Source organism: Telopea speciosissima, chromosome 1, assembly GCF_018873765.1.
Source record: "Telopea speciosissima isolate NSW1024214 ecotype Mountain lineage chromosome 1, Tspe_v1, whole genome shotgun sequence".
NCBI lineage: Eukaryota > Viridiplantae > Streptophyta > Magnoliopsida > Proteales > Proteaceae > Telopea > Telopea speciosissima.
In genome coordinates, this window is record NC_057916.1 from 47,039,659 (window position 1) to 47,067,031 (window position 27,373).

Here is a 27,373-nt window from a genome sequence, read left to right on the forward strand (position 1 = left end):
AGTATCATTAAGCATATTGGTCATGAAGTTCGGGTAATTAGCCAAATTTGCTGAGGATGTAAACTTAGTCAAATTACTTGGATGGATTTAAAAAGGGGGGGGGGGGGAGGGAGCCTCCTTTATCATCGTTCAAGCTTTATTCAAACTTTATAGTCAATGATATATATGTGCAAAACTATCATCCTGGTTGAAACTTTCACTCTGGTCAATTCTTTTGTTGATTAATTAATAGAATTTTTAGAACCAAATGAAAATTTAGTGTCTTCTAGCCTATAGCTGAACTGATAATGTCTTTGCATATACTAATGCTTATTTTGTGATGATAGTGTGGTCCAGAGTTAAGAACATTATCCAGAAGATCGCAGAGCTAGAGACCACACTTAGAACCAGGATCCGAACTGTACTTTGAAAGGAAAAAGATAGAAACCGGGACAAAATTCAGAATTTAATGTATTTTGGAAGAAAACCCAGTTATTAAGGTATTCATCAAACCCTACCCAAAAGTTCTTTTTATGAGAACTTTTTAGAATTCAGAAAGAAGAAGTTAAAGGTTAATAGGCACTAGAACCCGAGGCTGTAACTCTTTGAAACCGAATTAACCAAGCTGTAACTTGGCCAATCTAGTCGCTCAAGCCAGGAAAAATAATAATATTTTAATAGAATAAATGATACAACAGTTATGTTGCAAAGAAAACTCAGAACGGACCATAGATTTCTGAACTGTAATCTGGAAGATTAAACTCAAGTCCGAAACCAGAAATCAATAAATCTTAATAAACCTTAACTATCAAGTTAGAAAGCAAACCCGTGACTAGTGAGTGAGATATGAGAGAATATAATGAACTGAAAGTTGGTTCAAAAACAGGGTTACAGAAGAAGTACAAGAAATAAGAGTTAGAAATGAGCTAGGATTGATTCAAGACAAGAAGTAAGAAGGTAGAGGCTGAGAAGAGAGAAGAGGAGGAGGAGAAGAGAAATGAACACAACCGTATGGGAGAGAGAATTGATTTCTCTCCCCTATATTCTTCATTAATCAACTGCTGGAATTACAAATAGCTCCCTAGGGGGGTAAAAGGAAAAAGAAGAAACAAGAGAACAAAATACAACTTAAGGCACAATACAATGGCCAGTTACAGAAATACCCCTAAAACATAAACTCTAACACTCCCCCTCAAGCTGGAGAATAAATATCGTACATTCCCAGCTTGCATAGAAGAGCACTGAACTGGTAAGGAATGAGTCCTTTGGTGAAAATGTCTGCCAATGGATCACCGGTCTTCACAAAGGGAGTACAAATGTACCCAGAGTCAATCTTTTCTTTGATGAAGTGTCTGTCAACTTCAATGTGCTTTGTTCTGTCATGTTGCACAGGGTTGTGTGCTATACTAATGGCAGCCTTGTTATCACAATAAAGTCTCATAGGTGCCTCAGTATCAAATCCCAACTCTTGGACCACCCGTCTCAACCATAGGAGTTCACATACTCCATGAGCCTTAGCTCTAAATTCTATCTCTACACTTGACCGAGCTACAACTGATTGCTTTTTACTCCTCCATGTGATCATATTACCACCCACAAAAGTACAATAGCCAGATGTAGATCGTCTGTCAGAAACTGAACCAGCCCAATCAGCATCAGTGTAGCCTTCAATTCTCAAATGATTGTTCTTGGCATATAGGAGACCTTTTCCTAGAGAGGACTTCAAGTATCTGAGGATCCGGTAAACAGCATCCAGTTGCCCACTCTTGGGGGCATGCATAAACTGACTCATCACCCCAACTGCATAGGTGATAACTGGGCGAGTCAAAGAGAGATAGATCAATTTCCCTACAAGTCTCTAGTATTACCCTGCATCAACAAGGGAAGGTCCACAGTCTTCTCCTAGCTTATGATTCTGATCAATAGGAGAGCTTGCTGGTTTGCAACCCAACATCCTTGTCTCTTTCAACAAGCCCAGGGCAAACTTCCTTTAACATATTTATTCTCTTCTAAGACCTTAACACTTCAATACCCAAGAAGTACTTTAAGAGACCCAAATCTTTAATCTCAAACTGTTGAGCCAAGTAGGTCTTTAGCCTAGCTATCTCAACTTTGTCATTTCCAGTCACTACAATATCATCAACGTAGACAATAAGGGTTGTGATGGTACCATTACCTCGTCGGGTAAATAAAGTGTGGTCAGCTTGGCTCTGGGAATACCCATTTTTCAAAATGGCCTATCTAAACCTCTCAAACCAAGCCTTCGGGGACTGCTTGAGACCGTATAGTACCTTCTTGAGCAGGCACACTTTTCGTTCAGCTGGGGACACTTGAAGCCAGGTGGAGTTTGCATGTACACTTCCTCTTCTAGATCACCATGGAGAATAGCGTTCTTCACATCCAACTGATACAATCCAATCTTGATTAGCCGCCAAAGATAAAAGAACTCTTATTGAGTTGTGCTTTGCTACAGGACCAAATGTCTCCTGATAATCAATCCCATACACCTGACTGTAGCCTTTAGCCACCAACCGGCCCTTGTATCTCTCAACCGTACCATCTGATCGGTACTTGACTGTGTAGACCCATCTGCATCCAACTAGAACTCTCCCCCTGGGAAAATCAACCAGTTTCCAAGTATAGTTTTTCTCAAGGGTCATCATTTTTTCAGACATGGCTTGCTTCCACTTTGGGTCAGACATGGCCTCAGTGACATTTTTTGGGATGGAAATAGAAGAGAGGGCAGCAGTGAAGGCAACACCTGTAGGAGAGAGAGCATCATAGGAAACAAACTGGGCTACAGGATTAGTGCAAGCTCTCTTTCCTTTTCTAGTAGCAATGGGAAGGTCTAAATCAGAAGGAAGAGAAGAGATGTTACCTGGCTGAGGAGGATGTGGATCCAAAGAGTGCTCTTGGCAAGTCTTCAATCCTATATTATGCAAGCCTTCACCTCTTTTGTATTTAATGTGGTAATCTTTCTCATTACCAGAACCATTGTCAACAATAGCCCCTTCTTTTTCATTGCTAGCATCATCACCGGAATGAGTATCAGTATCAACAACAACCCCTTCTTTGTGTTTCCCAATATCAAACAGAAATGGAGAAGTAGGCAAAGGTGGGAGGAAAGGGATAGAGACAGCCTCTTCATTTCCACTATTCTCCCCCTAAAGAGGGTGTTGAGAAGAAGCAAAGAAAGGTATAGATTCTAAGAAGGTAACATCTTTTGAGAAAAGTCGCCTTCGAGAAGAGGGGTGATAGCACTTATACAGTTATACCCCTTGGTAGAAGAGGAATATCCAAGGAAAATAAATTTGAGTGTCTTGGGGTCAAGCTTAGACCGAGCACATTTATTGACCTGGACATAGCAAACACACCCAAACACCTTGGGAGGAAAAGAGAAAGCAGAAGTCTGAGGAGACAACAAGTCTAAAGGGGATTTGGAGCTCAGAAGTTTAGTGGGCATGTGATTGATTAAAAAGGAAGCAGTAAGAAGAGCTTCAGACCAAAAGGTTTTTGGAACATGCATGCCAAACAGGAGACTTCTAGTGACTTCCAACAAATGGCGATTTTTCCTTTTAGCCACCCCATTCTGTTGAGGGTTGTCCACACAAGCAACTTGATGGATAATGCCATAAGCAGTAAATACTGTTGAAGCCCCCCATACATATATTCCCCCCCTTTATCAGAATGAACAATTTGAATGCGACTACAAAACTGGGTATAAATGAGTTGATAAAAATTTTTAAAGGCATCATAGACCTCACTTTTTTTTTTCCATCAAAAAGGTCCAAGTTGCCCTGGAATAGTCATCAACAAAGGAAACAAAGTAGCGATAGCCAACCAAAGAAGTAGTGGGGGAAGGTTCCTAAACATCAGAATGCACAATATGGAAGGAAACAGTGGATCGATTACCCTGATAAGGATAAGGAGAACGACAATGTTTGGCAAACAAACAGGGTTAACACTGAAACACATGGAAGAAGGAATGGAAGAAAACAAGTGGTGCAATTTTGTCCTCATAACCCCAAAAGGGTGGCCCAAACGTTGATGCCACAACATCACAGAGTCAACAGTATTGTTGTCATTAAGCCTACATGCGTAGGACTGAGCAGCAGGTAAAGTCCCTTTTCCTCACGTCCTCTGCCAATTACCTTCTTTGTCACCAAATCCTGGAAAACACAATGAGATGGAAAAAAAAGTGATAGAACAATTCAAGGATTTGGTTAGGTGGCTCACAGATAAGAGGTTAGTATGAAACTGAGGAACATGAAGAACAGAGTCAAGGGAGATAGAAGAAGTGACACGAACACTACCTTTACCAGAAATAGAGGAAAGGGAACCATCAGCAACTCTAACCTTGTCCTTACCAAAATAGATAAGAGTAGGAGTCATAACATTGAGAAGTGCCGGTCATATGGTCAGTGGCTCCAAAGTCAATAATCCATGTAGATCTCAGAGGTGCAACCGCAGTCATCACGGAGCATGCTTTAGCGCCCCCTCTCCTACTGTTGTGCATACCAGGGCGACAACCATAAAGTATCCAACATCTCTCTCTCGTGTGTCCAGACTTCCCACAATGGTCACATCGGAACCTATCTCTGTCATTTCTTTGGGGTTTACCCTGGCCTCTTCCTCCAAGAGTTGACATAATGTAGGAATACGCTAAAAAAAAGGAAATGATACTCAAATCCAATGGGGAGTACACACTCTACCCAAACAGAGACAGTTCTTCAAACAACCGTTGTCGATTCACTTCTCCAAAGAACACACTTACAAGATGGGAGTAATACCCAAATCCAAATGGGAAGTATATTCTCAACCCAAAAAAAAACACAGTTCAGCAGCCAAACAAGGCGAACAGCTCAAAGAAATTCAACACCACAACTGGTAGACATGGTACCAAAAGTACCCAACAAATCAGAATGGTGCCTTGCACAAATGGGGAGTAAACTCTACCCAAACACAAGCAAGATACCCCATAAACAAAGGGCAATACACTGCCCCAAGTAGTAACAGCAGTAAAAAGGAGGATAAATCTGTAAGAATCATTAAATCAAATACCTCATATGCAGCCCAACTGCAGTCACAGCAGCCTTACACCACATAACAGTCCAAAAAACTTCAAAGAACCTCAGGGCATAACCATCCAACACCCAACAAGTGTAACTACAAGCAGACCTTCCAATCTCAGCAACCAATAACCATCCAATGCATTGGTTTCCAAAAAATATATATATGTATATCAAATATGGAGCAGAAACAGGGCTGGTGGTACCTTTGGAGCAACAAAGAGATGAACTATGCTCCTCAAACTGCTTCTCTCATCAATCAAGTGCTGGGGGGGTTTGAAAGAAGACCCCTAGGCGATTCTAATGGTGCTGGTTCCACCCCAAATGGTGATGGGATGAGGGAGAGACAAGCTGGACAAGACAGGGCTAGTAATAGTAGCAGAATTCTGTGCAGAAGCAAAAAAGAGCACCACTCTCTAACCTTATCCCTTCAAGAACCAAGCCCTTGGGGCTGTAAAAACACACCTCTAGGCGACTCAAATGGGCCTAGCTTCAAGACAAAACAGCCTGCCAAGAGGCAGAATCGAAACTGAGACAAGAATGGCTGGCGGAAATTCTGGGTTCATCTCCAAGTGCTTCAATGCAGTTTTCCAGCCAAGAGACTTCCTCCATTCATCATTGCTTTGAAGATCTAACCACAATAGATCATTCTATGTGAAGTTCTTTACATAGTATGGTCTCAATGGAACCCCTTTACATTTCTAGGGTTCCAAAGAGAGTTAAGAGTCAAGGAGAGCTAGGTCGACTCTCAAAATCTGCTCTGATACCAAGTTAGAAATGAGCTAGGATTGATTCAAGACAAGATGTAAGAAGGTAGAGGCTGAGAAGAGAGAAGGAAAGGAGAAGAGAAATGAACACAACCGTATGGGAGAGAGAATTGATTTCTCTCCCCTATATTCTTCATTAATCAACTGCTGGAATTACAAATAGCTCCCTAGGGAGGTAAAAGCAAAAAGAAGAAACAAGAGAACCAAATAAAACTTAAGGCACAATACAATGGCCAGTTACATAAATACCCCTAAAACATAAACTCTAACAATGAGAAGTTACTAAAAAGGAGAATAAGGGAGAGAAGTTGGAAAGAAAACAACTGAGAGAATCAGATCTGAATTGACAAAGAATTAAGAAGAAGAAGAAGAAAGCAATTGACCAGCAGTCACGCACAAGAAGCAACTTAAATTAAAAAATTTGAGTCTATTCAAATCTGTCCTATCCAATGGGTTTATGTATATATATACTAAACTTTTTGAAGACAGAGTGGTTTCAAGTATCTTAATGTATCCACTGATACTAACCGATACATATCTTATTTTTAGGTCACCGATACTATACATAAAAAAAGTATCAACTGTATATGGTTGATACTGATTGATACACTTGATACATCTCTTATAAACTATTTATCTCAATCAATGACTCAAAAAACTTACCAAGAGCTCTTGTAAGGCATTGTAATCATGTTTTGCTTACATTGTAATCATGTTTTGGCAAAATCAACTTGATTCCTTGTTTCTACTGGCAAACACAACTCTAGTAGTGTTGATTTCATCATCTTTGAGTAATTGAACAGCCTGCAATCAAGTATCGAAACCAGATTTGCAAAAACTTTGAATTTTTCTCAAATATTACTGTGTCGGTTTTTTGCAATGGATCACTAGGGTAACAAAAAACAACCTGAATAATTGCATCAGGCTAGGGTTTTTTTTTTGCAATGAGGTGTATATCTAATCCCTAATCTTCCCCGAATTGAAAATGACATTTTTTTGTGTTAGTACAAGTAAGAAACTTCATCCTTTATACATAATCAATTGAATGCACTTGTCTCGTCGTACTTTATACATGATATATTTTACATATTACTTATTTATAGTGTTATATGCTTCAAAACTGCATTTTGCATGTATCCTAGACATTTCCATAAGTACCTTTAGTGTATTTTATGTCTCTCCGATATAATACATCTCTTAAAATCACCTTTCCGATATGATACCTGATACCGATATTTTAAACCGACAGACTATACCTCTAAACGTGATTCGTACTTACACTCTTAAATCAACTCTAAAACTTCTAGCCACAATCTAAAACTGAAAGATTTTGAAACTACAATGGACTCCAATACATATCAACAGCACTAAAGACCCCCCATTATATTTTACTTCTGTTTACAAAAAAAAAAAAAAACCCTAACTACCCCTATAACCCTATTGGAACTGGAGGCTAAATAACTGGATGATTATTAATTAAGGCTAGTGTTTACAATGGTCTGGTGCCTGTTTTTAATTCAAATTTGCAAATGGTTCAACTAGGTTATTGGCTTGGTAACACTTGGAAATTATAGTTCTTTTAGTCATCTTATATAAGCCTTATCTTAACTTAATGGGGTCCGGCTACATGGATCCTTGTTTCGTCATTCAATTCTATTCAAAGTCATACTTCTCATCAAACTTTTTTAGATCAGCTATTGGAGGATAACATTGTTGTAGAGTTTTAATATGATTGGGGTTTGTATTAATAGTAATCCACATGGATGATTTTCATCTAAGTAGACAAGTCAATTATTCAGCTGGCCTTTTTGAATATTTAATGTTTGGCCCGAGCATGATTTGGTCATATAAATAATAGTTATCTTACGGAAAAAAGAATGTTGTCTGTCACTTGCAGTAGCCTGCCCCAGACATAGCCCTGCTGAAGCCAGCGCTGTTAGAATTATGTATTAAGGGTACTTTAGGAACTAGTTTATTTACTTATTGTCTTATACTGTATTTGTCCTTTTTTACTTTTCACCTTCCTAGGGAGTTGTATGTAATTCCATATATTATGTTAGTGAAGTAATATAGGTGTGGAAGAGAACACTCTCTAACACACAATATTCTACCATCATCTCTCTTGTTCTTCTCTTTTCCTTCTTCTCCTTCATCCTCCTACTCTCACTCATCTCACCTCTTTCTCTCTTGTTCTCTTGCTCTCTTGTATTCCCTACATTTTAACTTGGTATCAGAGTGAAGGTCTTTGGTTTGAGAGTCGTCCTACCGGTACTCCACTTCCATTTCTCTCTTTGGAACCCCAGGTTACAAAGGGGTTCCAAAGGAAGAGACCATTGTGTGAAAATCTCAAAGGGACCATGAGATAAGCTTGGAAGATCGTCATAGGAACATCAAAAGGAGGTATGTGAAGCAATAGGAGCTCAAAATACTGTTCACGGAATGTCTCTCTCTCTCTCACATCTGACTGTTGATGAAACTGGGGTAGGGCTCATTTGAATCGCCATAGGCCCCTCTATCACTTCCACAAGCCTTCGGTTCTCGAAGAGAAGGGTTGTGGAACCACAATTCAATTCTCTACTGTTCTAAAGGTAACACCAGCTTTTTTTTCTCTGTTCTGGTTTCTCCTCCATCTAGCAAGCCCAAGGGGTGGGTTTCAACCCCCCAAGGCCTTTGTTACTAAAGAGGTGAGTTGGTGGAGCACAACTCATCCTCCTCCAAGCTGCCAGGTACTGCCAGATTTGTGTTGTAGCCCTATTTTTTGCTCGACATGCTTTGTATGGTGAGTTTGGCTACTATTGGTTGATGAGTTACATCATTTGGGACTTATATGTTGTCATGGAATTAAGTTAAATCGTGAAGGGTGTGTGAGTTGGCTTCTTCAAGTTTTTTATGGTTAGCTACTTGCTGGAATTTTTTCCTACGTATTGGGAAATTTTTTTGGGGTAGAGTGTACTCCCCATTTGATTTGGGAATCATCCCTACTTTCTACATGTGTTCCTATATTATGTCCGAGGTCGGAGGAAGAGGCCAAGGGCCATTCCAAGGGAATGACAGAGATAGATTCAGCTGTGACCACTGTGAGAAATCTGGGCACACTAGAGAGAGATGTTGGATACTTTATGGCTGTCCCCTTGGTATGCATGGCAGCAGAAGAGGGGGAGCCAGAGCACACGCTATGATCATATGGACTACAAGCAGACACAAATTTTCTCATTCAGGATGATATTGCAACATTTCGTAGGGTTTTGTCATATATTGATAGCTCTTCTTTTATACCTACAGTGCTAGATTCTTCAGCTTCCACCTTACAAGCCTTTACATCTGCTTCTTCTACTACTTCTTCGTGGGTCATTGACTCTAAAACCACTGACCATATGACGGGGATATCTCTCAGTGTTAGGACTCTTACTCTATCTGTTTTGGTAAGGAAAAGGTTAAGGTCATTGATGGTTCCCTTTCTTCTATTTCTAGTAAGGGTGGTGTTCTTGTTACTTCTTCTATCTCCCTTGATTTTATTCTTCATGTTTCCAAGTTTAACACTAACCTCTTATCTGTGAGCCACCTAACCAAATCGTTGAATTGTTGTGTCACTTTTTTTTCATTTCATTGTGTTTTTTCAAGATTTGGTGACAAAGAGGATTATTAGCAGTGGACGTGAGGAAAAGGGACTCTACCTTCTTGATTCAGTAACATTCTCTCTACCTATTGCTCAGTCCTACACGTGTGGGTGTAGTGACAATAGTACCGTTGACTTTGTGATGTTGTGGCATCAATGTTTGGGCCACCCTTTCGGTGTTATGAGGAAAAAATTGCCACATTTGTTTTCTTCTATTCCTTCTTCCCATGTATTTCAGCGTGAACCATGTTTGTCCTCTAAACATTGTCGTTCCTCTTGTCTTTACCATGGCAATAGATCCACTGTACCCTTCCACATTGTGCGCACTGATGTTTTGGGACCTTCTCCCACTACATCTTTATTTGGTTATTGTTATTTCGTTTCATTTGTTAATGATTATTCCTGGTCCACTTGGACTTTTTTCTGAAACATAAGAGTGATGTCTATGATGCCTTTAAAAAATTCTATCAGCTGGTTCTTACTCAGTTTGAAACTAAAATCAAAAGTGTTTGTTCTGATAAAGGAGAGGAGTACATGTATGGTGGCCTCCAAAACTTTTTCACTGCTAATGGCATTATCCATCAGTTAGCTTGTGTTGACACACCCCCAATAGAATGGGGTAGTTGAGAAGAAAAATCGCCATTTATTGGAGGTTACTAGGAGTCTTTTATTTGGCATGCACGTTCCTAAAACTTTTTGGTCTGATGCTGTTCTTACAACTGCTTTTTTAATCAACTGCATGCCCACAAAACTCCTTAGTTCCAAATCTCCTTTGGAAACCTTGTCTCCTCAGGTTTCTGCTTTCTCTCTTCCTCCCAAGGTGTTTGGGTGTGTCTACTACATCCATGTAAATATATCTATTACGACTAAGCTTGATCCCAAGGCCCTTAAATACATCTTTCTTGGGTATTCCGCCTCTTCCAAAGGCTATAAATGCTACCATCCCTCTTCCCGTCGGCGACTTCTTTCTAAAGATGTCACCTTCTTTGAGTTTGTTCCCTTCTTTGCTCCTCATCATCATCCTTTTCAGGGGGAGAATAGTAGGAGTGAAGAGGCTACTGTTATCATTCTTTTTCTTCTCCCTTTGCCTATTCCTCCATTGCAGCTTGATATTGGGAAACATAAAGAGGTGGATATTGTTGATATTTGTAATAATTCAAGTGTTGGTTTTTGGTAAGGAGAAGGAGTTAATCGTGTACAAAAGAGGTGAATTCTTGAAGGGAAAGAAGACCTGCCAAGAGCCCGCTTTGGATCTACATCTTGGTCTCCACCTTCCTCAATCAGTTAACACTCTTTCTCTTCCCTCTAAGTTAGATCTTCCCATTGTTATTCAAAAGGGAAAGAGAGCTTGTACTAATCCCATTGCCCAATTTGTCTCCTATGATGCTCTATCTCCCACAGGTGTTGCTTTTACTACTGCCCTTTCCTCCCTTTCCATTCCCAAGAATGTCATTGAGGCCATGTCTAACCCCAAGTGGAATCAAGCTATGTCTGAGGAAATGCTGGCACTTGAAAAGAACTACTCTTGGAAACTAGTTGATCTTCCCAAGGGGAGAGTCCTAGTTGGATGCAAATGGGTCTACACAGTCAAGTACCGATCTGATGGTAGTTGAGAGATACAAAGCTAGGTTGGTGGCCAAAAGATACAATCTAGTGTATGGGATCGATTATTAGGAGACTTTTGCTCCTATGGGTAAAGATAAGACAATTTAATAAGCGTTCTCTTATCTTTGGCAGCTAATAAAGATTGGCCATTGTATCAGTTGGATGTAAAGAACACTTTTCTCCATGGTGATCTAGAAGAGGAAGTGTACATTTAGACTCCACCTGGCTTCAAGTCTCCCTCAGCTGAAGGGAAAGTGTGTCTCCTCAAGAAGGTACTGTATGGTCTCAAACAGTCCCCAAAGACTTGGTTTGAGAGGTTTAGACAGACAATTTTGAAGAATGGGTATTCCCAGAGCAAAGCTGACCACACTTTATTTACCCGGCTAGGTAATGGTACCATCATAGCCCTTATTGTTTATGTTGATGACATTGTGATGACTGGAGATGATAGGGCTGAGATAACTAGACTGAAGACCTACTTGGCCCAACAGTTTGAAATTAGATCTAGGAGTCTTGAAGTATTTCTTGGGAATCAAAGTATCAAGATCTAAAAAGGGTATCAATATATGTCAAAGGAAATTTGTTCTTAACGTTTTGAAAGAAACAGGGATGTTGAGTTGCAAACCAGCAAGTTCTCCTATTGAGTAGAACCATAAACTAAGAGAAGACTGTGGTCCTCCTCTTGTTGATGCAGGAAAATACTAGAGGCTGGTAGGGAAGCTGATCTACTTCTCTTTAACTCGCCCAGATATCACCTATGCAGTTGGGGGTGGTGAGTCAGTTCATGCATGCCCATTAAAATTGGGCACTTGGATATTGCATATCGTATCCTTAGATACTTGAAGTCCCCCCAGGAAAAGAACTATTATATGCCTGGCACGACCATCTAAGGATAGAGGGCTACACTGATGCGGATTGGGCTGGTTCAATTTCTGACAGACGATCTACATCAGTATATTGTACATTTATGGGAGGTAACCTGGTCACATGGAGAAGTTAAAAAAAAAACTTGTTGTGGCTCGATCCAGTGCAGGGGCAGAGTTCAGGGCTATGGCTCATGGAGTGTGTGAATTCCTATGGTTGAGAAGACTAGTCCAAGAGTTGAGAGTTGGTACTGAGGCACCTACGAGACTCTATTGTGATAACAAGGCTGCCATAAGTATAGCACATAACCCTGTGCAACATTATAGGACAAAACACATTGAGGTGGACTGACATTTCATCAAGGAGAAGATTGACTCTGGCTACATTTGTACTCCTTTTGTTAAGACAGATGATCAAGTGGCTGACATCTTTACCAAGGGACTTCTTCGTCGTCAATTTAGTACGCCGTTGTGCAATCTGGGAATGTATGACATTTATTCTCCAGCTTGAGGGGGAGTGTTAGAATTGTGTAGTAAGGGTACTTTAGGAAATAGTTTATTTACTTATTGCCTTACATTATATTTGTCCTTTTTTACTTTTCACCTTCCTAGGGAGTTGTATGTAATTCCAGATATAATTTTAGTGAAGTAATATAGGTGTGGAAGAGAACACTAACACAAAACATTCTACCATCATCTCTGTTGTTGTTCTCCTTCTCCTTCTCCTTCATCCTCCTATTCTCATCTCACCTCTTTCTCTCTTGTTCTCTTACTCTCCCTACATTCTAACTCCCCCCTACAAAATGAAAAATCCCCCGTGGTCGATGCCCCTACGCGTCCCCTTGTTGGCCTCTACGCCAGTGCAGGGGCCACATGACCGGGCAGCATTCTTCCCTTATCTTATAGACAATGTTGTATTTGGTCCATAATTGTGTTGTAAATTTAGCGAAATGAAAATTTGTATCTCCATTTCAGTATTTGTTTTTGTAATTATGCTTGGGCGTGAGAATTGCAACGATAACGTTGATTTGTTTCTATTTTTATGCTGTAACAACTTCCTTTTGCTTCATGTGCAGGCATATAAAGATACTCATCCTGAAGAGCCAACGAAGGTATGCACCAGATTAAATAATAATGGTTGTCTTTCTTAAGTCATTGAAAGGAACTACCATAGTATGGTTTTATAATTTTATTTTTTTTTTTCTTGTGGGGTTGTTTGACCTGATCCACAGAGACGACGTGTTCCAGCAGTTGATGTGCGATCAGAGGTGAGATTACTTAGCCTATAGTCTATTCTCTCTTATTTTTTAAAATTTAACTGTATAACTTGATGCAAAAAAAATTTGACGTGGCCTGGCTAAAGTGGGTTTAACTGTTCTTTTTGCTCTTTTTTGAGCTGTGAATGTACCGTCATAGGTTAAAAATTCTTTCAAATTTTATGACAGTACTTTGCCCTTTATCTGATATTAACTGATTGCCAAGTACAGTTTAGTTTTTTGGACCTCGTTGATTTGTTCCCCCAACTACCTATATTTTCACCAATTGTGCTCCTTCAAGATGCTCATCTCTTGTATATTTAATTTTAGCCAAAAAAAATTTTAATTTCTTAATTCCTTACAAGCATAAATACATATTTTGAAGTTTATTTTGTGAGCATGAAAGCATCATTGATTTTCAAGCAGAGTTGAGATTCGGCATTATATCTACAATATTTTTCATGCGCAATTTAATATTGACTACATCTCCCAGTATTGAAATAGGTTTTGCGCCATTGTTTAGATGAGCTAGTTGTTCAATACTAATGGAACTTTTGTTTAATTACTGTTGACCTTCCCCCAATGAGCTGTACCATCAACAACTTCCTTCATTTTCATGGTAGTGCTTCACTCAATAAGCTTTATAAAGATCATGGACGAATTTCCCATTCATCGGGTATTATGATTGTAGGTACATATATAATGCTTCAAAGGATAAAATAACGACCTTACACAGACATTGTGGCTAGAACATTTGAATATGAAAGTATGAATGTGTTGCAAGGTAGCTGTTTCTTCTGTTTCTACTTTGCGGTCCTTATGTTTGCTTTTTTATTGAGCAGATAAGGAGGCAATCGACATCGGAGCTTCAAATCTTTCGAGAACGGTGGAACCAGGCTGTCAAAGAAGACAAGGAATGGATCGACCCGTTCGACAGAAGCCAAAGACTCTGGCCCTGGAACCGCTGAGGTTACCAAATTTTATTGTTAGATTTATTCATTCTTTTTCACTAATTCCCTGTTCTTGTTTCTCATATTATATTCAGTATGTTGAGGTCCATCGAATCTCCGATAATTAAATTAATTTTAGAATCTCATAATGAGATGGTCTCACGGTCTCCATTTAATCTATAGTTGTAAACGTTTACCCTTTTCAACCAAAAAAAAAAAAAAAAAAAAAAACGTTTACCCCCAAAAAAAAAAAAAAAAAAAAAAAGTTGTAACATTAAAATGGAAGACAATTGTAGGTTCCACAAGCTAATTGAACTGTTATTACAGAGTCCTTCCACCTTTTGCCAGTTAATCTTGGATCAAAGTCTATAGTTCGTTGCCGTAAAGGAATCTCAGCGTTCCAAACTAAGGGTGTCAAAATCTTTATCGGATTGGTTTTAGACTAGGGTATGAAGAGATCAATTGAAAACCAGATCGCACCGGCCCGATCGATATTCAAATCGGATAAAACATAAAAAATCATTGAGTATAAGATTATGAATAGGTGAATTGATCATCCATTGATTTCAATGGTAGTGAGCAAATTTCTAATTGTAAGGGGAATTGTTACAAATCAATGAGTATGAGGTTATGAAAATAGGGAAATTGATTTGTAACAATGTTTCTTCCATTGATCTCTTTGTTCACTATACTAAATTAGTTGGACTGTCAAATAAATGTTTTGATAGTAGGGTTCATTTTGGGATTTCAGTATTAGTTATCTTCTCAGTGACAAGTCATCGATTTCAATATTAATTATCTTTCCCATACAATTTAAAGATAAATAATTATATGATTTGTAACAATGATTTTGTTACAAACTTTATTTATCCATTGATTTAAATATTAGTTATCTTCCATTCTTTCTGTTACGATTTATTCTTTTTTATTTGAATTACAACATGAACATATCTTTTCATGGTTGTTATAATTGTTTTGACTTGGGAAAGGTGAATTAAAGTGTTTTTATCGAATCTTTCTCACTACAAATTATGAATGTAAGATTTCATTGTGGTTCAAACCTAAAAATAAACCGATTTGAACTGTTATTAACCTGATATTGAAAAATCGAAATAAATCAAAACAGCACCAGACCGAAATTGAAAACTGAAATTTCTTAACAATTTGGTTGTGGTTCACTTATTTTGAATCGAAATTGATTCAACCCGACCGTGTGACACCCCTATTCCAAACCCTTTGGTACAGTAGGAAGTACTAATTGGGCAGGTCAAAATGGATTGAGATCCTCTCCCGCGCGGGACAATGTCCATCGCACATTGTTCTGCAGGGGAGGCCTCGATCCACGTGCCACTACACCGGGATGTGTGCGGTGGTGTGGATCGAAGCCCCCCAGCCGCACGATGTGTGTCCAGTGCACAAGTGTGCTGGAGAGGATCTCGATCCGGTCAAAATGGCTTATACACCTGTCACGTGGTAGATTGAATAAGTTTAAATTTCAGGCACAAGTAGACTACAAGGTCCTTTGTTTAGGGGGACATGTTTCATCCCAAAGAGAGTTTGTTGAGTCGTAAAGTATAGCTTTGAAAATCTACCGATTTCATAGACATTTTATGGCTGACTAAAAAAGTACAAGGATGGTGGTTATTGAATGAATTTGAGTGAAATTTGACATCTAAGTAGTACATAAGTTAAACAATTTATCCAATGTCTAATGCTGGTCAAAACCAACTGCTCATCTAGCGATGGTTTTAGTGCATGGTTATCGGAACGGGTATTGGTCAACTCAAAAACTGATACTGTATCGGATTGGTATCAGTTTTATTGGATAAATTTGCCCCTAATCCTCCTTTAAAAATAGGTTTTTGATCATTTTACCCCTTGTTTGTATCGTGTCAATATTGACATGGTATCGAGATCAACAAGGTACAAAAGCGATATGGATTGCCCGATACGAGTGATCTGATACTGATACTTAGAACCATGCATGTAACTAAAAAATGGACCATCTTGGTAAGCTCAAGACAAGCTATCCTGATGAATTTTTGCCAAACTATTACCACACTTAGAGGTCCCAAGAGGTTAAGGGTTTGACTCTCCTATCATTGTGTGCATCCCTTGTTAATGTAATGATATGGAGATTACAAAACGAACCGGTAGTGGGAGTAAAGACATAATATATGCCCCGCAGATGATTTTTCTGTCTATTCTTGCAGCAGCACATCAGTTGAGAATCGAATACCCGAACCTTTTTTTTTTTATTGTTTTGAAGAAACGGCCGGGTGCAATATTATTTGATAGTTACCTAGAGAGGAAAACTGTGGAGGATGAGAGGATCTAAAGGCTTTGCTATAAGATCTTATAGAAAAGGAATTGCGCTCACAGAAACAGCTGTGAGGGTGGTGGCTCAATGCATATGGCTCTGCTTGGTTGCAAGTAAAAAACAGTAAGAAAAAAAAATGAAATCAATTTAAAAATGAAAATAAAAACTTTTGAAATCATGATTATAGAATTACCTTGTGTATGTCATTTTCCCATGCCGAACTTTTATTATTAAATACTTTTCAAATGGAACCCTTATTTTTCTTCTTAAAACCAAGGATTTGATTATAAAATATAGTAAACTTTAATAAGTAGATTTGAATTTCACCCCAAAAAAAAAGAAAAGTAGATTTGAAAATGTTTTAGCATTAATTACATACTTATGTTAGGTAATAATTATAAAACTTTTCTATTTAATTCTAGGGAAAGAGATCACTACCAGGGCCTCTAGAGTCTGCACGTGTTTGTTGGCCAATGGAAACACGCGCACAAGCATCATCTTGGATGGAATTTCTGCCTTTCTGTGGGGGGCATCATAGTACTTTTGTGCACTTCTATATCTAGGCATAGGAGCTATGCGGGCCATGCCACCAAGTAGCAATCTTTTCCCTTTAATTTTGATTTGATTTCGCTACCCTTGCCTCCTTGCTATCAGCCCACACGAAAACAACATAGGAAATCATTGGCATCAGGAGCCAAAATAGTTATTATTATTAGGGTAAAAGATTTGCACAATGTCAATTTAATTTCAAAATTACATGCGTGCACCCCTCATAAGACTCAAATGATTGTAGCACCACCTCCCGTAAAATGTCGCATATACCCCCTGTTTTTAGTGTTTTCCCTTATCACCCCTCCTCCAAGGCATGAAACTACGAATTTGGATCGTCTATGGCGCAGCTGCCCATCCTGCCTATGCTGCGTAGACATAGGACCGCACGCAAAGACCGCCTTACCCTTGTCGGAGTGCCTTGCCCGAGTGGGGGTAAGGCGATCTTTGCGTGCGGCCCTATATCTTCACAGCACAGGCAGGACGGGTAGCTGTGCCGTAGATGATCTGCATCCTAAAACTATACATTGTCCGTGTATGAAACCCTCTCTCCCTTACTATTATGGGCGAGAGAACATTGCATGGGCCTCTAGAGCATGCACGTGTGTGCTGACCAATGGGAGTGGACGCGCAAGCATCGACCTTGGCGGGATTTCCACCATTCCATGGGGGTAGGGGTGGTACATTCCATCATTTCCATGGAACAGCCGAACAGGTGATGTTATGTCTGGACACAGGAGGCACGCTAGTCACACGATCAGGTAGCATTCTTTTTCCCTACTATTATTTTGACTTTTTTTTTATTAAGGTTGTATGCGTCATGAGGTTCACAGGATCTATGAGGTTCACATTCATTGCAGTTTGTGTAAAGGCCTCTCAACGGTCACAAAACCTTTACCTAGTTAGACAGGTTAAAATCTTTCCCATCATGACTTCAGATTACCCTATCAAAATCCCATATGAGAAAGGTTGTCTTTCTACATTCTTGCAAGTAACCCAACGGTGGCAAGCACGCCGGTTAATGGCATTTTTAAATTCCAATACGTTTGGACCAATTTTGGTAATTTGATGAATCAAAGGAACAATGCCTAATAGGAAAGCAATATAGTTTATTTTTGGTCAATAAATGTAAGCCAATTGCTCATGCTGCATGCCCATCCATTCTTCCTTCTTTTTTTTATATTAATAAACCCATCCATTCTTTCTTGAATGCCATCTATATACTTCATTCTTTTTTGGTAAAACATCTAGACTTTTGATTTCACATCTTGCATGCTATCCACGGAAATACCAGGGATTTTGATAATTTGGAGGTAAAGAGGCATTTTAAATTTAGGGAAAAAGATCTCTACTTGGTGGTGTTTCCTACGTCTTCTCACAAGGCACCATGAGATGACATCTTTGTCCCCTGGGTAGATACCCAGGTGTGCTCACCCATTGACACAGACACTTGTGTAGAGACCATGCAACTAATAGAGATCTCTTGCCCTTAACTTTAATATATTTTTTGTATCTAAGTTTAAATTCATGAAAATAAGGCAAGCCTCTTGATGTATATATGAACATGACAAATATTATAAAAGTGTTAAGGGTTTTTTAGAAAGAAATTCAAGTCATATTAATACTTCAGCTTCTCAACTCGGAATATTGTTATGCAATTTAAGCTTTATTGAAATCATGGATAATAATACCATACACCATTAAAAAATAAAAATTCAAAGAGTGGACAAAAAAGCTTTCCAACTCCAATCTTGAATTGACTTACATTAAAGAAATACTCATAATTAAGACTAAATTTTCAAAACATCCAGAAACCATGTATTTTGTATTATATCTATTTATTGTATGAACCAATATACAAATAAAAAAAACCATAGGTATAACTATATATGTGCTGAATTTTTTTGTAAAGTTCTCCTTCTAACAGTCATCAAACCCTTGTTGTGCAAATGACTCACTAGCTGGAATTTGGTAATGGCGACGGGATTTTTTTTTTGTTTTTTGGGTTCGGGGTGGGGGGAAGGGTCAACTTAGCTTAATATGCAAATTAATTGTAAAAATGGGGTTGGGTTGAGTCAACCACAAAGAAGGAGACTGAAGACCTGATCTCTTTATTAAACTAACGGAGAACATGAAATGAGGTATCGGTATCGGATCGGCGGGATCGTTCGAGGCCGATCCCAATTCTTGACTGATCCTGGATTGGGAATCGGTATCTAATCAAAGGTATAATTGTAAAAAAAAAAAATTAATAAAAACTAGGGTTAAAACTGACCAATCCAGGCTGATACAAATCCCTACTGGAGAATACCAACTCTGAACCAATCTATTCACAAATGTACCTACCCACAATCAACATACTAACCCATCTAAAATTAAAATACACACCGTATAACTTACTATGCATAAAGACAATCTATCTATTTCTTTTTCTTTTTGTATATTTTGAAACCAAAAGAACAAAAAGGCAATATCTTGGTTGTAATTATTCATTCGAATGATTCTTTTCATGTTTCACGAATAAATGTGCTACAGTCAATTTTCAAAAATTCTACCCAAAATTTAAAATATTAAAAAAAAAAAAAAAAAAAAAAAAAACCTTTCAAAAGGAAAATCTTGCACCCCATCCTCCATCTAGAATTCTTGAAGCAATCTGGAAACGGCCTTCCATCCCATGGCTCAAATTAAATGTTGATGGATGCTCTTTAGGAAACCCGGGGTATGATGGTTCGGGGAGTCTGCTTCGGGATTAATACAGGACTATGTTATGGGGCTTCTCTTCCTACATTGGTATTTCTTCTAATTTCTTTGCGGAACTTTCAACCATCCTTGAAGGGTTAGAGATTACTCGTTCAAACTCCATCAACCATATCTAGGTTGAAAGAGATTCCTTATCTGTGGTTCAAGTTGTTCATGAAGGCTCTTTTCCTTGCTAGTTTAATCAATGTTGGCGGGCTTTCTCAATCTTCCTCTCCTCTATTCAGTGGCATATCTCCCACTATTATAGATAGTATAATTCTGCTACTGATTTTTTGGCAAAATTTTCTGCTCAACACCACTCTTCTGTAGGTTGGAGATTGCCCTCCTCTAGCATAGTAGCAGATATTGTTGGGATGCTAATGCTCAACCAAGATACAGGTTTTTGTAATTTTAAGTGCAGTCCTCTTGCCTTTCTTATAGTTCTTTTGATGGTCATGCTAAAGGAAGTTCTAGACGTTGGATTGGTTTCTCCTTCTCCCCTGCTACTGATGGACAAGTTGAGCGTGGTGGGGTTTTAGGAGATCCTTTTTTGTACTTTTTTGTTTTTTTTTAATCTCTCATCACCTATATATTTACCATTACACTTTCTTTTAATAATGATTAAAAAAAGAATCACTAGCCTTTAGCAAACTTTATGTTTTTTTGTTGTCCTTTTAATATATGGCAAAAGTTCTCTGTGAGGGTAGTGTGGCCCCTGTGCATGCGGGGGGGCAATGGGTAGTCATTACTACCTTTCATGGGGGTGGGGTAGTTATCTTGCCTCTCTGTGTCTGGGTGCAAGACGTATACTCCCTCATAAAGAACTTTTTCCTTTTAATATAACACATTTTTTTATGAGGGTAAATCCTATCATTTCACATAAGTGCTTGAAAAAATGTACTAGACAATGACAACTTATGCCAATGACTTAATATTAAGTCAATTTCAAATTATTTTGAAATTTTTTTTTTAATTATCTTACCTTAAATAACTTTTAGGGATAAAACAAGGGGTTATCAAAAGAAAGTTTGCAAATACATCTCACTTCATTACTTTTTGATAACAAGAAACATCCATAATATTAAGTCACTTCAAAAAATTTTAAAAGCCTCTTTTTATCCTACCTTAAATACCTTTCAAGAATAAACCCCAAGGGGTCAGCTCAGTTGGCAAAAGACCAACTCCTCAACTAAGAGGTCATGAGTTCAAACCACCTTGGGGCCTATCCCCATCCCCTATCCCTCCCCCGCCCCCCATTAAAGCTCTCCAATTCCAAAAATTAAAAAAAAAAAACTTTCAAGAATAAAAGGGATTGTCAAAAGAAGGTTGCAGTTACTTTTCATATCATCACAATTTGACAACAAGAAACATCCATTTTTTAAATAGGTCATTGCTAGTGAATTTATTTAAATAATATCAAAACCATGTAGTTTGCTAAATTAAAATTGGAAAAAGCTCTCGAATTTAGAATTTTTTTATGGAATCCAAATTTGTTATCAATTGATCATGTTTTTTGATGAGAAAATGTCAACCTATAGTTGGATCATGCTAGGCAATTTATTGGTCTAGAAACCTAAGCATGACCTTTTCATCAATTTGACAAAAAAAAATTTGATTGTAATTGAAATTAGAAAATGATCCATCATATGGGGATCAAAGGTGGTAGGCCATGTTTAACGGTGGCCTGAGGACGCCCCAGTACGAAGGAGTGATCTGATCCCGATTGAAGGGCTAAAATAGTTAGGGCAGACCTAAAATGACCATAGAAGAGGTTGTGAGGAATTACATGAGTAGTCTGGATCTTGTACCAAATATGACCTCAGATAGAGCCTATTGGAGGGCTCGGATCCATTTTTCCGACCCCGTCTAACTAAGATTTTCCTGACTTCCTAGGCGGTGCCTCTTTCTTCTTACTTTCCTTTCTCATTTTGCACTTCTTCTTTTGTAAATAGAACACGGGCCAAGTCCGGTCCAAGCCGCCCACAAGGGGCAAGCCGGACCCAAACTGACCCACTTCGCATGGAGAGAACCAGCCACTTAAGTGGCTAGGTCTCTTCCTCCCTCGTTAATCGATTCCTAGTGGGAGTCTAAATAGGGGTAGGCCAGACCCAACCCAACCCGCTTCGCGTGGAGAGAACCAGCCACTTAAGTAGCTGGGTCTCTTCTCCGCTCTTTGATCGATTCCTAGTGGGAGTCTAAATAGGGGCAGGGGTCTTAGGGTTTTGGCTTTAAATAGAAAGCCTATAACCCTAAGACCAAAATCATCTGAGAAACCAAATTCTCCTTCTCTCCAGTGTTTTGTGTTCTCTTTAGGATTCCATCTCTTTTCAGGGATTTGTGGTGTGGAGTTCTTCTTCGTGGAGAAACCTTTCAAGATATTCAAAGAACGTGAAGGAGATCGTTCGAGTTCGTGAAGCCAGTAACCAAATCCATACGAGATCCTCTTCCGCTGCGTTTCCATCTCCGTTCAGGTAACACCCTAATGCGTGATGAGTTATTTACATTGGCATCAGAGCCTTTAGGATTTGGTTCGCTTTTGTTTTGAGAAGAGAATTATTTTTGGATGGGGTTTCTTGAGAACCGCAACTAGTGACGATGCACGCTACAATGGCAGTGTGTGTGCACCGCTATTGGCTACAACTGCTGCACAGAGAACAACATGTGTGCTGCCGCTGCCATGCCCGCTGGACCTTGCGCATGCTCGCCGTTGCTGCAACTGCAGGCCCCTTGCGAACGCTCGCCATTGCCACAGCCGTAGGCCCCTTTTTTTTCCCTTACGCACGGCTACCGCGATCCCTTCCGAGTATTAGATCAGCTTTTTTTTTTTTAATTTACTGTAAGGGGCTGTCTTATCGGCCTTTAAAGCCCTTGGCAGCATTTTGAAAATCTGGTTTCAAATCAGGTTTTTGATTTTTTTGAAATACAATCTGATTTCAGTATTGAATCAGTTTTTTTTGAAAATCTGCTTTAAGGGGCTGTCTTGTTGGCCATTAAAACCCTTGGCAGCAGGCTTAATGCCCACTACCGGGCTCCTTTAAAAAAAAATATTTGGATTCGTTGGGCGTTTTTGTTGCAGTCTTAGCCACGCAGTCATGGGCTGGACTAGGCTTCCCTCTCTCTTCTCTCTCTTCTCTCTCGGCTGCTGCTGCCATGCACAGCCACTAAATAAAAAAAAATTGGACATATTTTTTTTTTTTTTTTTTTTTTTAGGTTTTTTGGGAAGGAGATGGGTGAAGTGGGAATCCCTTCACCCACACCCTTTCTTTTTTCCTAATTAGCTTATAATTATGTTCGTGGACCCCGGTGTTTTGGTTTTTAATTGCCTTTGAGTGTTTTATTTTTGCTTTAATGTGTTTACAAATTTAAATTGGCAATTTTACCCTCTCGTGGTGGTATTGACATTTGTTTGACTCACACACCATATGGGTAAGAGGTTAAACCCCATCCCATGCAACCTATATTTATTTTATTTTGTATTTTATAGGATGGAATATTGGAACTTGTGTAAGTGATATTTTTTGATGTATGTGCGATAAAGTTGGTACTTGGACATGATACAAAGTGTAGTGCTCCCTAATAGTGATGTAGTATGATTCTTGAATGTAAAGAGCTGGTTGTAATTTTTAATATTTTATTTTTTGAGAAGCCGTGTAATGGGAGCCTATTCTGCTCTTGTATCGACTCGGCATATCACTTCAAGTACCAATCTGGGTCTCTTGTGTGAGTCCCTTGCACACCCAATGTATGGCGCATTAAATAGTGGTTTGGAGATGTCCTTTCGTCTAATTTTTTATTCGAAATCAATTACAATTTTACGTTCCCAAACCCACACATTGTTAGATTTGATTATGAGCCTAACGAAATTTTTTGTCTCATTGTGTGGAAGAGGGAACCATTAATTTTAATTAGGATTTCTTGAACAAATTTTTTTGTGAATGTATATTAAATGTCTTCCCTTGCACAATGTAGTGATGGCTACCAAGAATATTGTTGTTGACCTTAACCAAGGCAACAAGTAGGATGAAACCAATTATGACATGTAGCATCGTAAGATGAAGTTCTTACTTAATGAACAAGATTACCTTGAACATTTGACCATTAAAATGACTAAACCCGATGAGGGTACTACAATCGTCACCGTCAAGAAAAGAAATCCTATGAGGCTTGGTTCAAAAGAGATCATAGTTCTTGTTTTATTATGTTAAGCTCGATACATGATGATCTCATCGGCCAGTATGAAAAGTGTGAAACTGTCAAATCCATGTGGGATCTGGTTGAGTTAGAATGTGGCGGTACATAACTACAAAGTTGCTAGCCATGAACTTGAAGTTTGAGATGTACCATAAAGACCTCAAGCACAACATGACTGTACACCTAAGGGTTATGAAAAACATGATACGAAAGTTAGATGATGTTGGGGTACACCTTACCGATGAGCAGCAAGTTCAAACCATCATTAGGACGTTACCTGATTCCTGGGCCTAAATGAAAGTGGTTCTCATACATAACAACAGTGTCAAAACTTTCAATGACATTGCTGCTCATGTGGAGCTAGAGGAGGAGCGCCTAGAAGTGACCCAATCACATGCCATTGTCGCCCAAGCGGGGCAACGCAAGACTTTTGTCTAAACGCAAGAGACGAAGGAACACAGGGAATCAGGGACAGGCTCAGAACGCTACACCAAGTGGAGGCAAATCCGTCAAGCGCAAACGTGGCAAGCGAGGTGGAAAAAGAGATATTACCAAGGTCAAGTGTTATAATTGCCAGAAGATGAGGCACTTCGCTCGTGATTGCTCTGAAGCAAGGAGGGTACCATTTCTATCCCTCTCGCCCTGTACTTTTATCTGTACACATGTTTTGGTTGCCCAAACTCAATCTGACTGAATTGTGGATACAGGAGCAACAAGACACATAGCGCATGATCGAGGGGGTTCGTAGATTATAGAAAGATTCTAGATGGCGCCCAGAACATCTATATGGGAAATGGCACGAGTGAACCAGTTTGAGGAGTTGGTACCTATCAGCTCACCTTGCGCACTGGACGTATTTTGCTTCTTCATGATGTGTTATACGCACCAGAAATCCAATATAATCTACTTTCTGTTACTGCACTTTTGACTTAGGATATTTATTTATTTTTTATGGTGACACTTTTGAGATACTTTTGGATGGTAGTTCTTTTGGACAATGCAAATTTAAGAATGGTTTTATTAAATTGGACTTAATAATTCCTATGGTTACTTCTTCATCTTTTGTAATTAATACTGATATTTATTCAAAATCAATTGCATGGCATGCTAGACTAGGACACACAGGTCGAGATAGGATGGGAAGGTTAGCTAGAGAAGGCCTTCTTGGCCCACTCGCTAAAATCAAGCTACTGACATGTGAGCCCTGTTTAGCTGGTAAGGCCCACCGGAAGCCTTTTGGAAAGGCAATCAGGGCAACCCAGACCCTAGAGCTTATCCATTCGGATATCTGTGGACCGATGAATGTGAAGGCACGTCATGGTGCTTCTTATATCCTTACCTTCATAGATGACTATTCGTGATAAGGTTACGTCTTTTTGATCGCTCACCGCTACGAAGTATTAGATTGCTTTAAACTCTTTGTAGTAGAGGTTGAGAATCAACAAGGCAGGAGTTTAAAAACTCTACGCACTCAATGAGGATGTGAATATCTGTTAGACTAGTTTAAAGAATTGTGTGTAGAAAAAGGGATCATCAGACAGCTAACTATTCCTTACATTCCGCAGCAAAATGGTGTAGCAGAGCGAAGGAATATGACACTTCTAGATATGGTTAGATCGATGATGGCGCAAGCCAACCTCCCAATATTTATTTGGGGAGATGCTCTTTTGACCGCTGGCTACATCCCTAACCGCGTGACATCACAGTCAGTTCCTTCCACTCCCTATAAATTGTTGAAAGGCATAAAGCCCACTTTTGGCCATATGCGACCATGGAGATGTGTGGGATATGTTCATAATACCTCCCATAAGGTTGGAAAACTTGACCCTAGAGCTAAAAAGAGTATCTTTATAAGATATTTCAATAGCTCAAAAGGCTATGTAATGTACAATGGACATCAAGATCGAAGAATGATCGAGACTGAGTCCCGCGATGTTGATTTTCTTGAGACTGACTTCCCTAATATTAGAGACGCTGGCAAAGATCTTGATCTCTTTAAGATAGAGACTGATGAAAATGTTTCACCTACTCTTAGCGAAGGTGGGAAATTAATAACTCATCATGAGATCGCCAGAGAGGGTGAGAGTGATCATCAGCCCAGTGGGAGTACGCCACTTAGTGAAAGTGCACAACCCGAAGGACAAGATCCCTTTACGTGTAGGAGTGCACGTGGACTTATTACCCGTCGTCATTTTGAGATTAAAGGGGGTGCCCTCGTTTGCATTCCAAGGGATGAGGATGAGCCGGCCTCAATAAGTGAGGCACTCTCCTCTCTAGCTAAGGAAATATGGCAAGCTGCTATGGAAGATGAATTGAGTTCTATGAGTAAGAACCAAGTCTGGGAGTTAGTTAACCTTCTGCCAGGACGCAAAGCCATCGGGAGCAAATGGGTCATAAAGGTCAAACGTAAGATAGATGGTTCAATTGACAAGTATAAAGCACGCCTTGTGGCGAAGGGATATACCCAAAGAGAGGGTGTAGACTACGATGAGACGTTCTCCCCTGTGGTGAGAATGGCCTCTATACGCCTCATTCTAGCCATTGTCGCAAAGTTGGATTTGAAACTCTATCAAATAGATGTTAAAACTATTTTTCTCAATGGAGAACTGGACGAGAAGATCTTTATGGCTCAATCCGTGGGTTTTGAGAAGGGGGGACAAAAGCGCAAAGTATGTCATCTCAAACTTTCCATCTATGGCCTTAAGCAATCATCCAGGTAGTGGTATATCAGATTTTATCATGCCATTACCTCTATAAGTTTTGAAATGAATGAAGAGGACCACTACATGTATGTTAAACAGTCCAAGGAAGGTTTCTTTATCCTATCCTTATATGTTTATGACATCTTGCTGGCAAGGAATGACATTGAGTTGATTGTCGCCACTAAAGAGCGGTTGTCCTCTACTTTTAGATGAAGGATATGGGTGAAACAACTTTGTGTTGGGCGTAAAGATTGTGAGGGACCGCACTAAGAGACTTCTTAGTTTGTCTCAAGAGATTTATATAAAGAAAGTCCTAAAGCGATTTCATATAAACAACTTGAAACCTACAGACACTCCAATGGACAAGGGAAATGTTCAAAATACCCTATGCGGTAGCAGTAGGTAGTCAGATGTATGTGATGATGTGCACGCATCTAGATATATGCTTTGCTGTTTACATGGTTAGCCATTACCAAAGCAACCTAGGACCAGTCCATTGGCAGGCAGTAAAGAGAATCCTTCGATACCTACGTGGAACTACAAAACTTTCGCTCACCTTCATGGTTCAGACTTGAGACTGAGAGGCTATAGTGATGTTGATTGGGCTAGTGATAGAGAGGAGAACAAATCCACTTCAGAGTATGCATTTACCCTAGGAGGCGGAGCTGTTACTTGGAGTAGCAAGAAACAAACCTGCATCGCCCTATCCACGATGGAGTCGGAGTATGTCACATGTTTGGCAGCAGTTTAGGAGGCCGTTTGGCTCA

General features: G+C 39.3%; 1 protein-coding gene and 1 long non-coding RNA gene across 3 annotated transcripts in view; both read left to right on the forward strand.

The window, feature by feature from the left end:
• LOC122648643 overlaps positions 1 to 14,229 on the forward strand; it is a 93,835-nt gene extending 79,606 nt beyond the window's left edge. For both annotated transcript variants that reach the window (XM_043841857.1, XM_043841858.1), the window contains exons 14-16: positions 12,976 to 13,011; positions 13,132 to 13,167; positions 13,998 to 14,229. In XM_043841857.1, the coding sequence (XP_043697792.1) occupies positions 12,976 to 13,011; positions 13,132 to 13,167; positions 13,998 to 14,123 (198 nt within the window). In that variant the 3' untranslated portion in view covers positions 14,124 to 14,229. The remainder of the gene's footprint in view (positions 1 to 12,975; positions 13,012 to 13,131; positions 13,168 to 13,997) is intronic.
• Positions 650 to 6,212, forward strand: LOC122648644. The gene is made up of 4 exons (XR_006331109.1): positions 650 to 878; positions 3,798 to 3,805; positions 5,987 to 5,990; positions 6,106 to 6,212. It is a non-coding gene; the product is annotated as an uncharacterized LOC122648644 (long non-coding RNA).
• Positions 14,230 to 27,373: the final 13,144 nt, after the last annotated feature.